General features: G+C 37.2%; 1 protein-coding gene across 1 annotated transcript in view; it reads right to left on the bottom strand.

Moving 5' to 3' along the window:
• Nucleotides 1–3,658: 3,658 nt before the first annotated feature.
• LGI2 (leucine rich repeat LGI family member 2) overlaps nucleotides 3,659–13,415 on the bottom strand; it is a 478,725-nt gene continuing 468,968 nt past the window's right edge. Inside the window, exon 8 of the mRNA XM_044062177.1 lies at nucleotides 3,659–9,770. Coding sequence (XP_043918112.1) covers nucleotides 8,953–9,770 — 818 coding nt within the window. The 3' untranslated portion in view covers nucleotides 3,659–8,952. The remainder of the gene's footprint in view (nucleotides 9,771–13,415) is intronic.

Raw genomic sequence — 13,415 nt, 5'->3', positions numbered from 1 at the left:
GAACCCCTGCTCCCATCATACTTTCTTCCAGAATTGTGCACCTCCAGGAAGAGTTTGAAACAACTTTTTTTCCATACTGTGTTCTCTCCCCACTTAAAAACCCAAAAACGCTTGGTGTCCAGACAAATCACAACAACAGTGTGTAACACTACTTCAGTAATATTTTTTTTCTCTATACCAGCATGCATAGCTCTTAACTTCTTATCTCTAGAATAAGACAAATCCAGAAACAATCAGGGACGCTTTTTAAAATATTAGTGCTATTAACGTGAGAAGTTGACAAAATAAAAGGATCTGAAATTAACAAGCATTTTCTTAAGTAAAAGTAGTCTATAACTCAAATTACTATCATTATTTATAAGTGTAATTCAACACCTTTTTCTCTCACAATCACTAGTTTTAGGAGGGATTATGAGGGGCAAAGGCAAATCTTGAGCCCAAATTAGGGACAGTAGTGAAGTATGCTGGTATGACCTATAACCCAACCCAGATGCTAAACGACTCTGCTCGACTCCTAAGCAAATACAATTAAGTATACATCTCAATGACTTTGATCAAGAATTTTCTAAAAAGCCAAAAATAACAGGGGGACAAAGTCCCAAAATCAGGGAAATGTTTTAAATGTTCCTGTAGTTCACTTAAAGATGCATTTTCTGAACAATAAGAAGTATGAAATTCTAACATTTGGCGCTACTAACTGACAATAATCCTCAGTGATTTACCATTTAATCAAAACATTTACAAGGGATAGGGCAAAAATATGAGGCAAAATCAGGGACACTGTAAGATCAGGAGCAGTTGAGGTACATAATTAAGTACCTGCTGCTGGTATCTTCAGCAAGTAACCATTTGTATCCCCTGTTTTTCTCCCAGCATACAAAATAAAGAAACAAGAAAGTACATTTCATCCAACCAGTATTCTCATTGTTACTGCTTAAACTGTACCATCACCAGTTTTGAATTCCCTGCCAGAAAGCTAAACACCCTCTACAACCAGCACCCCAATCACAGAGTTGTTGCCCACTGTTTTAGGACAGTGCCTGAAGCTCGTACCTTATGTAAAGTGAAACAAAGAGAGAACATTTGTTTTTTATCGAGAAAGATAGGGGCAGGGAGGAGCAAGGCATCAATGTTAAGTGTCGATGTTTTAAACAAGTGCAATTCAGCTTTTTTAAATGTTATTTTTACATCACCCAGACACTGGCACCTTCAATGTCCCACCCTTTCTTTCTGCGCTTCTTATAAGTGTGGGCCCCCACTGCAGCGGTAGGTCCAGGGCGGCTACCAAAAATCTTCTCTATTATAATCGGCAATACAGCATGACACAGTTAAGGTTGCTTAATAAAAATAACTGTTGATTGACAGTGAGTAAAATAACTACACATAAGTCTACAATTACATTCTGAATTTGCCCTTTAAAGTAGTTGGCAATCACTTACAAAAAAGCAGTTTGTACACTGTGGTAGTTGTGCTATAAAACGATTTAGTATAATAGCAACATTTCACCTTAAACTAGTAGGTCTATCATAAGTAAATCTTAGTAAAGGAAATACTCAGATTTTGAAAGGAAATTTTCTTGTTAATGGTAACAGTTTTATAGTAAGCAGTAATTAATGTGCTAATAACAATAATAAATAATACAAATCTGAAGTACTGTACATTGACAATGAATATGGAGACTATTTAGTCACAACATGTTTCTGTCTAGAGTCTGGACTGTACAGTTCTAAACCATTACAGAAGCTGAAATGGATGTATTCCACCTTCTCACGGCCACACTAACATTTTAAAAGGCATGCTTTAGTGAAGCTCTGTTGACCTAAATGGAGTGTGGTCTTGTGTGATCCTCTAATACCGCATTACACGTTAACACATTCTTCCCTAGATAGCAGAGCATTTCAGCACATTAGCACTGAGCTTCAGGAAGTGATTTTAAAGGTTATGAAGGGATTCCTGAAGTTGCTCCTTGGTTTTACAAAGAAAAAAGGCAGCAATGTGTGCATATTGAGGGCAGCCACTGCATTGTAGCCAATGACTGCCCTGATGGTAACATAAATTTAAAATAAAGAACAAATAAAAAAAAGAAGAAAAACTAAATGCAATAAGAACTTCTTATACCAGGCAAAATAAAATAAAGCACAACCTGTCCTGACCACTTTCGTTCTTTATTCGTACCAATAACTTCTTCAGAAAAACAAATAATGAGAAAAACAACAGTATAGATCTCCATAAGTATTGTTTTGGAACAAAAAAGCAATAAAGAATAGAAACAAAATGCTGCAACAAAAGAAAATAATGCATTGCTACCTATGAGCTAATTTACTTTGGTATCATAGTACTATGGCAGAAAACTGAAAGAACATTTGTTGAAAATTATGTCAGCCTACAGTACGAGAATTATTTTTTGGAGCCTGGACATTTTCTGTAGAAGGCAAAAACATCCCCACATTCCCATGAAGATGTTATCACCCTTGTAGCCTTGAATGTAATATAACCAAATCTGTGATCTTTGTGCTTCAGTGCAAGGCTAAGCCACCGCTGCAGCAACGTCATTTGGGAAAAGCACATTCTGTGTATGTGCACAACCTGCCCCACTGTGCTTCTGCTTTGTTAACTGCCACATTCGCAGTCATTGTGTTCTCCTACTTACTACATAGCTAAACATCTTGGCTGCATCGTCAGTTTCAAAGGTATGTCTTTTTCCCATGGTTTACTAACAATGCTCTTCTTCCAGCTGTCCCACAGCATTTTGTACCATTTCCGGACTGTCTTAGCGACTTACAGTTCTGCGAAATGTCGAAAATGGGCAATGAGCTGTCACTGAAGAAAAGCAAAATCTGCTTACTGATAAGTACAAACTGCATGGTCACTGACAACCTCATGAGAGCTGACAAACATTTTAAAGTACAAATTACAACTTCTTAAACTTTTATCACTGGAGAAAAAATAATGCATTTTGTATTATTTCCTATTCCACCTCCCTAGCTGCTGTCCATTTCAGTGCACTTTTAATGACAGAAATGCTGGTTAGCCACACATTTGTAACACAATGCTTTAACATTTGCTAAAGAAATTTTCGACTGTGAAGGGGAAAAAACATGGAGTATCATACAGCATTCGTACTTGCTCATCTAAAAGGTCTTACACGTGACATGAATCCTTTCATTCCCATCCATTATTTTACATATAATTAATCTAACACAAGGCACATTTCCCTCCTGATGTGGAATATATCTAGGGCAGATTCCCCTCGATGAAAAGCTCAATAGAGGTACAATTATGACAGCCACTACTCCAGTGCCAAAGTTAAGAATCTTGAATTCTTCTGTGCCTGTATTTTAGAATGGGTACATATTTCTATCCAGCTGTTTAATTGTAAAAGAGCTGAATGACTCTAAAGCTCTCTGGTCTGGATGACACAATGATAGAAATACAGAAAGTTAACATTGTCAGCATTTTTTCAGTGTTTTGGTCAAACAATAGCCTGAAAACCACTCTTTCAAAGCATCCAGGTAATCAGATTTATTTATTCTATTATAGTTACAAACTTTTTTTCACGTGCTTGTTTTAATAAATATACACATGGCATAAGAAACATATTACAAATGCTAACACATACACTTGTTAAATGAAATCAGACTCAGAGACAGGGAAGTGATTGAGTATAAACAAGCATTTATTAATAGTCCAAGTAGATGAGCTAATATACAGAAGTATTGCTCTTCTCTTTGTACTTCAGTATTCCTTCTACAAAGATTAAGTCATAATCTAGAAATGCAAGGGATAAGTTTACATATGTTAAGGCAGGTAACTTCTTGCCTGCTTAAAATGCATTTAAAAGTACAGTAAACGGTATATTCTAACGAGTAAGAAAGGAAACAGCAGTCAACTTTTTGAGTGTACATAGCCTAACAAAATATCAGTTTTGCATAACAAATTGTGGGACAAAAAGATTAAGTGATGCTAGCTTCTAGAAAAATCATAATTAAAAAAAATTTTGTTTAGAACAATCTGACAATTATTTAGTACAAAAGATTAAGGCTATAGATTCATGATCTACTAACAAGCATCCCTCAGTCTCTCTGCCTACCGTTATGATCAAGTCACTTAATCAGCAAGGGCTTCTGGGTCAGCCCTGAAAAAGGAGGGCATGCCTAATGGTGTTGTCCACTTCACAAATGAGAAGTAAATACATAAAACGAAAAAAAAAGTGGTACCATTCTCATTTTCTTGGATTGTTAACAAAATGGTTATACCACAGGAAAACAAATGCATTAACAACATGAATGCTGCAATAAAGAAGGGCCTGCAGCCACCGGCTGCTGATAGTCAGTACTTGATCAAAGGAAGATCGTGCAAGATAGTCCTGTTCCTCAAACTCATTTCCTTTACCAGTGAAAAAAGAAGCAAACTCCCCCCTCAAGGAGGTTATAGTTCCCACTCATGCAACCAGTGACCATAGCATGCAGGTCATGCATTCAGGACAATTAGTCTGTCCATACATACAGATTATTAGTGGAAAGACCACGTATTTCTTAAAGACAGGCATTGCTCTTCTGTATACAACAATGTAATTGGTTTCCCTTGTCTAGGAAGCATCGCCAGTCATGATGGCAAAAGAATTTCTGAGGTGACAATTATATCTGCCTTGGAACAATTATTTTTATATAATGGAAAATGTAAGGAGTTGACTACCTCTGAAAGTGATGAAGAGCTGTCTCAAAAACAACAGTACTTTGATTAGGGTAATATTTTTTTTGAGGCAGTACTTAAAACCAGCTGTCTATACAAAAGGGATGTGTGATGGGGGGGGGGGGGGGTGCATGCGTCTTGTTATTTACCTGGTAACAGTGTGATAAAAAAGCTCTTCCTTCAGACCTGCTACTAATGCAATACTGGCTACAAGCTAAAATCTCCTACTAACAATATATTTGCACACATACAAATACTAGCTTATATTCTTGCATCCCTTGTATCTCATAATGCCATTTGCACATTCCACTCTTTTTAACTTTCATGCACAACATCTGCTGAATACTTCTCTCACTGCTCCTTCGTTATAAGTAAATGCATAATCTAAATGAGCAAACACTGATGGCAGAGGATGAAGAGACATTTCCTAACATAAGAACCTCTTGATTTCTTAAAGTATAATTCTAGCATTCCACTATTAAATGCAAATTAATTTGAATCCAAGCATCGGTGAATGCCCTAGATTTTCACATGCAAGTTTCAGTTTTTCATTCAAATATTACCAAGTGCACAGCTTTAGCAAGACTGAACAAAACAGTATTAACAAGATTGTTTTTGGGGTAGCTTTTCAACAAATATCTCATATTGTGAGAACCACACCCAGCAGTATCTGGAATGCATCTAGTAAGCCAGACTGAGTCCACTAAATGCCAACAATGATAAAGTTGACATATTAATGTTGACAACACAACTTCAACACTCTTCTGTGCATGCTCCAAGGGTTAACCACAAACCATGCAAAGTAAAAAAAAAATTTTTTGTAAGGGGGACAAGCCCCCTTGTGCCCCCACACCTTCAGCTAATTATATATACTAACTCTGAGATCATGCAATCCCTGGGGAAAGGCTATATTCCCCAACCTGTGGAATTCTCATTCTTGAACAACTGTCGACCACCAGTTTTGTCGACCAGATGTATCGACAAAAATTGAGGTTGATAAAACTCAGATAGACCGACAGCAGTACACCCATATGAAATACTTAGTTAATAAAAAAATAAGGGGTTACCATCTATACCATGTGGAGACCACTGAATATATCTGTTTTAAAAAGTATGGCAAATTCCAATAACCTGAAGAGGAAGCTGTAATGATTTAAAAAGTTTGTGACACTGTTACACAACAAAGTGAGGTAGCTACCGCATGAGCAGGAATTGCCACCTTCTGATACACATCACTACTACATTATATTGTTTCTGGTGTAGACAGCACAGTTTTTGTGTTTTGCTAAGGATGGATTATTCAGATATTCTTTGAATTGTAATCTGCTACATGCGACATCATTGGGGAGGAAGTACTGAAAGCATACATTTATGACACTGTGACATCACCACTACATCTGCAGTAGTACAGTGACAACACATACATTTGTGATACTGTCACACCACCACTACATCTACAGTAATACAGTGACAATGCATACATCTGTGACACTGTCACACCACCACTACATCAGTAGTACAGTGACAATGCATAGATCTGTGACACGTCACACCACTACTACATCTACAGTAGTACAGTGACAATGCATACATCTGTGATACTGTCACACCACCACTACATCAGTAGTACAATGACAACGCATACATCTGTGACACTGTCACACCACCAGTACATCTACAGTAGTACAGTGACAACGCATACATCTGTGATACTGTCACACCACCACTACATCAGTAGTACAGTGATAATGCATACATTTATGATACCATCACAGTACCACTACATCTACAGTAGTACAGTGACAATGTATACATTTGTGACACTGTAACACCACCACTACATCTACAGTGGTACAGTGACAATGCATACATTTGTGACACTGTCACACCACCACTACATCTACAGTAGTACAGTGAAAATGCATACATTTGTGATACCTCTACAGTAGTACAGTGACAACCCATACATGTGTGACACTGTCACACCACCACTACATCTACAGTAGTACAGTGAGAATGCATACATCTGTGACACTGTCACACCACCACTACATCTACAGTAATACAGTGACTATGCATACATTTGTGACACTGTCACACCACCACTACATCTACAGTAGTACAGTGCCAACACATAAATTTGTGATACCATCACACCACCACTACATTTACAGTAGCACAGTGACAACGCATACATTTGTGACACTATCACACTAACACTACATCTACAGTAGTACAGTGACAACGCATACATTTGTGATACCGTCATGCCACCATTACATCTACAGTAGTACAATGACAATGCATACATTTGTGACACTGTCACATCACTACTACATCTACAGTAGTACAGTAACAACATGTACATTTGTGACACTGTCATACCACTACTACATCCACAGTAATATAATGACAATGAATAAATTTGTGATACTGTCACACCACCACTACATCTACAGTAGTACAATGACAATGCATACATCTGTGATACTGTCACACCACCACTACATCAGTAGTACAGTGATGACTACACTTCTAAGACCTACATCTGTTTGAATATAGATCCCCTGGAAAGATAGCTTCAGAGCCAATCTCACAGAAGCACTGACTCCAGGAAAGTGTTTGCACTGTTTCCTGTCTGATGAGAGATAAAGGTAGTGTGAGCCATGTTTCACCCTGAAAGTATGTTTTCTCTTCTCCTTGGGGTTCTTGTGACCATGGAGTTAGTAAGTAAGGGGGTGTGGGGGTAAACTCCCATGCATAGGCAATGCAGGGTTGTTTTTTTCCCCTGCAGAAAAAAATGTTTTAACGATTTCCTCAAACATGTAATAAATATGTTAGCAGGGAACTGGGTTTCAAGTTCCTGTACTGGATCCATATTTCTATGCAATTTGAAACCACAGCAGACCCATATTCTTGGTAAAATATAGTGCCAAGTAGTTATTGCAAGTAAACTGCCTAAATTTGATGTTGACTATATGAAATGTAGTACTGAAACCACAATGCAAGTAAGTGTCTTCACATACGAAGAAAAATCTTTTTTGTTACTCGGAATTCTTTGCTAATTTATAAAAATCCTGACCGGTACCCATTACAATAATTTCAAGGGTGTGGTCAGAAAAGAAACATTACCAAACAAAATAATAGAACATGCAACACAGAGTTTTTACTTTACAGAATAAATTGTAACTTTCTCACAAGCAATGTATCTGTTAATACACAAAAGGTGTCTGAAAAGCTGTCATGTACCTTTAAAATCCTGTTTTTTTCTTTCTAATGGCGAGAAAAGAAAAATTAATATAGTATAACTTTTTATGGAGCCCTACTGCCTTTGGCACTGGGTGAAGATGAAACTGATGTCCAAATTATTGCAATATGAGGAAAAGTTTTTAAGCAGAAAAATACACAAGGTGATTAAAGACTTTAAATAAAGTTTGACATACTGTATTAGAGAATTAGCATGGATTTCAGTAATACTGTAAAAAAATAATGATAATAAAAAAACAAATGAAACAATTACAACACAAATTGTTGAAAAGCATCCAATAAAGATTTGTTCTTCACAAAAAAAACTTCTAACAGATATGGAAAATAATGTCTTGTTAAATAAATATTAGCTTAGTTTTTAATTCAGTTTTGTTCAAGCATTCTGGAATAATACATTCATTTGTACTAACATCCATCATTTTGCAGAAACTATAATCATAAGCAGTGTGAGGTTTCTTGCAAGTGATGCTTGCATACTATTTTTACCATTTGCAATTCTTGGTTTATTCAATGTGAAAAAAGAGCTGAAAGTTTTAACAAGTGGTATATCACAAGACAATAAATAAGGCAGTCCATGACCCAGAACATTCTGTAGCAATGATTATATTCACAGAAGCATAATGCAGAGAAAATGTTTTCATTTAGTTGCGTTAGTTTGAAAAAAGGCATTACAATTAATTCATTTTCCTTTAATATGTCAATATTTTTAGTTAATTGTTTTAGTTTCTTCCCTGGAAATCATGCAATTAATTCCCCAACATCTGAAGACAGTCAAAGAAAAAAATATGCATATGTACAGTTTATGCTCCTGATTGCATAACAGCAATCCTAGTAAGCAGAACAGAAAAAAATGTATTTCAAAAATTCCTACTTGGCAATGCTAAAAGTGAATATCAGGTTCTATCAGCACACTTCATCATGTACCAGGTTCATTTTCTAAAAAAGAAATGCAAAATCTATTACAGTCCTAAACCACTGTAAGTACTAAAACAGTCATAATGTCAGATCAATAACTGCATGTTCAAAAATCTGAGTATTTCCTTTGAAGCTTGATGCAAATAAGAAATCTTTTCTGTCTGTTGACACAGGGGTAAAAGAACGAGGAGCCTGGACATAGATTTCTTTGAATTTTACAAACTTTTTTTTCTCACTGTCCCACTTATATATTTGGGAAAATGTGTAGTCACTTCCTAGGGCTAAATAATTCCTGTCTTTAAAAGAAAATGGCTGTAATATCATTGACCCTCGAGATGGGAGGGCCTGAATTTCAACAAACTGTTTGTTGTTCCACTTTATAACTTTGGAGTCACCAATAAACCTGTTTAGAAACAGGAACAGCTCACCTTGAATAATAAAACTTTTTACTCCGAGGACATCTTCCATATTGGGGATTTCTTTTGGGTTCTCAAACTTTTTTGTGCTTTTATCCCATTGGAAAATTACTGGTACTTGGGAACGGCTTGAGAGTATTAAATTACTTTTTTTGTCTATCTCAACAAATTCAGCATCTGTGTCTCTGAACCACTCATGTAGTGACTGGTAGGAGTAAAAGCCTTTGCCATTCCATTTGTAAATTGTTGACAAGCCAGCCTTGGAGCTATCTGCTATGATAAAGAACCAGTCATTATCAATTTGGAAAAACTCTATGTCATTTGGTTTTGAAATTCTGGAAACCTCTATATCTTGAAATTTGACAAACTTGGTCCAGCTTTCATCATACTTGTAGATGTGGGAACCACCAAACAGTTGTGCTACCACCACAAAGACGTGGCCCTCAAGCAACACTGCTTTACATTCAACTATTGACTGACCTGAAATAAAAGAGAGAAATAATCAACATAAATTTATCAGTGTGTGTGTGTGTGTGTGTGTGTGTGTGTGTGTGTGTGTGTGTGTGTGTGTGTGTGTGTGTGTGTTTGTATGGCAGAATTTATCTCCCAGTTCAGAACTGGAAGAGTGAACAGAAATATAACAGAACCATAAATGATTCCCAAATATTTCATTTAATCAGGACTCAGCAATTGAAATTAAAATTTTGAAGATACAAGTAAGTATTTTTTGGTTCAAGTTTTATTACCATTCTCGATGACCATCAACCATTTCCCTCTTCTAACAAACTGGTCCAGTCATTATGCAAGGTTTCTTCCTCTCTACTTATCACAAGCCAGAACTTCTTTTTCTTGTGAGGTCCCATATTTGTGGTCAACAGGCCATGCACATCTGCACAATGTGATCTCATGCACCAGCTATATGAGCATGACCAACCTCTGAATTCATGAGATAACCCCCAACCACACATCATGCACAATCCCTGAAAATAAAGAAATAACACTGCAACTTTGACACATATACTGCTGATAAAATATGTATAAGAATATTCGTACCTGACTTACAGGACACTACCATAGTGGAGGCTATATGGAAAGGCCTTCTGAGCATGGTGGACAGAGCTAAGTTATTAGGGACCCACCCACGAATATTTCCTCAAAGAGCACCTGAACATTCTGGTTACACCTAACATCAGGAACCATCCTTAATGGGTAAACAAATAGGTTGAATCCTGAACCATACATCCACTAGAAGGAATTGAAAGATAGCCCAAGGACCAATGATGATCAGAAGGCTTAGCTTTGAAGTGCAGACTTATGAAAAGGAGTGAGTTATACTGAATGCCATAATGCTTGGTGAAGGTGTGAAAACAGGACCAAATGACCACAACACAGATGTATACAAATGATGTGTTTGAAATAAGCAACTGAAGCAGCCGCACCGCTACCTGTAATGGAGTAGATTCTAACAGCAGCATTTTCCAACATGTGGTGAGCCACCTGATGGTGAAAAATAATGCAGCTGGCAATATACTCATACAGGGTATGTTCTCAGATTAAAAGCACTTCTTCCCTTGGGACAAACGGGGCAGACATCCATTCAGTCTTCCTAAACTCATACTATGTTTTCAGGTAAAAATTGAGCTGATAATGAATATCCAGAGCTGAAGAGTTTTCTGTCGTCTGGCTTCTGCCCTGAAGACGTAAACAGGGGGATGAGCACGCTGATTCAATGACAAGCTGTAATTAATGTTTTTTGCTGGAAGCACAAGGCTTGTAATTGACAGCCCTGAAACTCAAAAAAAATAAATAAATAAAGTGCCAAAACAAATAAAACAAATGTTGAAACTTGCTGTAACATTTGTAAAGTATTGTTGCAGGGTGCTTCACCCCTTGTACCCCCCAATGTGGGAGGCTATGCCCTTCACGCTCCTACTTGTACCAGTGCATCATGGAGTAAGGGGAATACACTAAGTTACTGCAACATTGGACTGAGTATATATTTCCCCATTTGTAATCACATTCTCACTCTTTTAAGGATCAAAATTATACTTCCCGGAATATTAACAGGTGTCTGAAATCACCTTCAGGAGGGAGATAGTCTGAAGGCAAACTATAAAAGATAAGATAGGGTTCCCCACAACATGACAACTTAGAACTCCAAAATTTTTCAAACAGAAATGAAGGCCACCAGGAAAGGTACTTATTTCACTGAAACAGTTGTTTTACTTCATAGGTTCAAAGGTACTTACTAGGCACTTAATCTCTAGAGTATCTTAAGAAGCCTAAACTTACATTTCCATGGCAGTTTTTAATCCTTATATTTTACATATGAATAGCCCAGAGGTAGGCAGGAAAAGGGTATATTGGGACAGCTACTTGTTGCCCCTATCTCTAAGGGACTTAGGTGCTAAACTGGTGATGAATTTACGTTTTCCCATTCAGTCATCCAAATAACGTTTGTATAGAGTAAGAACAGCACTTTGCTTTATTTGGAGTGAAAGACTGTTCCATATAAATGATACTCACTGTGATACATACCTGTCCCTCCAATATGTTCTACTTATGAAGAAAAGGGTTTGGTATAATGGTTAATGTGTTTACATCACAGAGACAAGGTACAGGGTTTGATTCTCACCTTTGGGAAAATTGATTAGGCTTAAAATGGCCCTCAAGGGCAGCTAGCCTAGTACTTAGTTATCTGATGGGCAGTTGCCATAATGATTAAGGTGCTTACCTTACTACCTTACAGACACAAGGCACAGGGTTTGATTCTCACGTGGAGTAATTGGCCAGACTTAAAATGGCCCACAAGGACAGTTAGTCTAGTACTAATCTATGAACCGATGTTGTAAAAAAGGTAGAGAGCCCTTGAACGAGTGTTCACGCTACCTTTGGATTTGCAAATGTGTAATAGGTCTGACAGAATACGGTCTTTTGAGAGGCTCTATACCTGATGCAGAAGTCACCTCTTAGTAGCCTGTATGATACCGAGAAGAGAGGCAAAGCTTTGAGATGGTCTGCATAGTTTTTGTGATTCCAGCTCTTGATTTTTTTTTTTTTTGTGAGAAAGTTTTGTGGTCACTCCAATTATGGCAAGTGTTTGGACAGATACATACCTAATGGGGGCCTTATATTCAGTGACTGGCCTGATGACAGGTAAGTATGGTGGAATGATCACATCCTTAGACCTGGATGCCATATTTTTAGATATAAGCTGTGCGATGAAAATGACTTCTTTACAACAGTGGAAACACAGTGATCAAAGAACAGTTTATTGTTGACATCAGTTCTGAGATACCTGACTACAGGATTAACTTTCAGGAGTGTCATCTTGCTTGCCAAAGGATATGATTAAACATTTCATGGAATTTAGTTTTAGCCCATGATTTTGACACAGCTCTTTGGGAAAGGGTCTCTTGAGGGATTTTGGTGTTCTTTGAGGAGTGTATGACTGCACCAAATTTACAGTCATCTGCAAATTTAGGCAGCCACAAACCTTTAACATTTGCTTTGAGCTACAAAGAGAAGTGGTCCAAGGAATGATCCCTGTGTTACACTGACAGTGACAGGCCTTTTGGAGGACGTAGAGTTACCCACCACAATTCATGGGTTCTATTTGTGAACCAATTTTCTATACAGCGAGTTTCCTTTCTTGTGTGATAATTTACAGTCCTTTCTATACTGTGTTGTGCACCTTCAGCTTTCACAAACTCTTGTTCAGAAATTATGACATGTTTCTATACACATTTGGGAACGTGGGTGCATTCTGAAATAACAACAATTTAATTTAAAAATTTGGTTCACAGGTTTGCATGTTTTTTTCTTCAAATGTTTGCTTAACATATGATAAAAGAATTTTTATATTCTGTGTACAAGAGCTCTATGTAGAATTTTACAAACAGCTAAAGAAGTGTCACATCGGTCTCATTTTCACAGAAGGGTGATAAGAGGCATTCCAGAAGTCTATACATTCTTATTAAACTTCCAATCAAGGAGACCATCAAGAAGGTCAGCCATATCAATACTGGCAGGAGACTAATGTATTAAGCAGACATTCTCGACATATGGCCAGTGATAATTTGTGATCACCCATCCAGTCAACCAGACTGGTTTTAAAGGTTTTTA

This window comes from Protopterus annectens, chromosome 2.part1 (assembly GCF_019279795.1).
Source record: "Protopterus annectens isolate FY-2018-M chromosome 2.part1, PAN1.0, whole genome shotgun sequence".
NCBI lineage: Eukaryota > Metazoa > Chordata > Ceratodontiformes > Protopteridae > Protopterus > Protopterus annectens.
The sequence above is the reverse complement of the archived record's forward strand: the minus strand, read 5'-3'. Positions and strand labels throughout refer to the sequence as shown.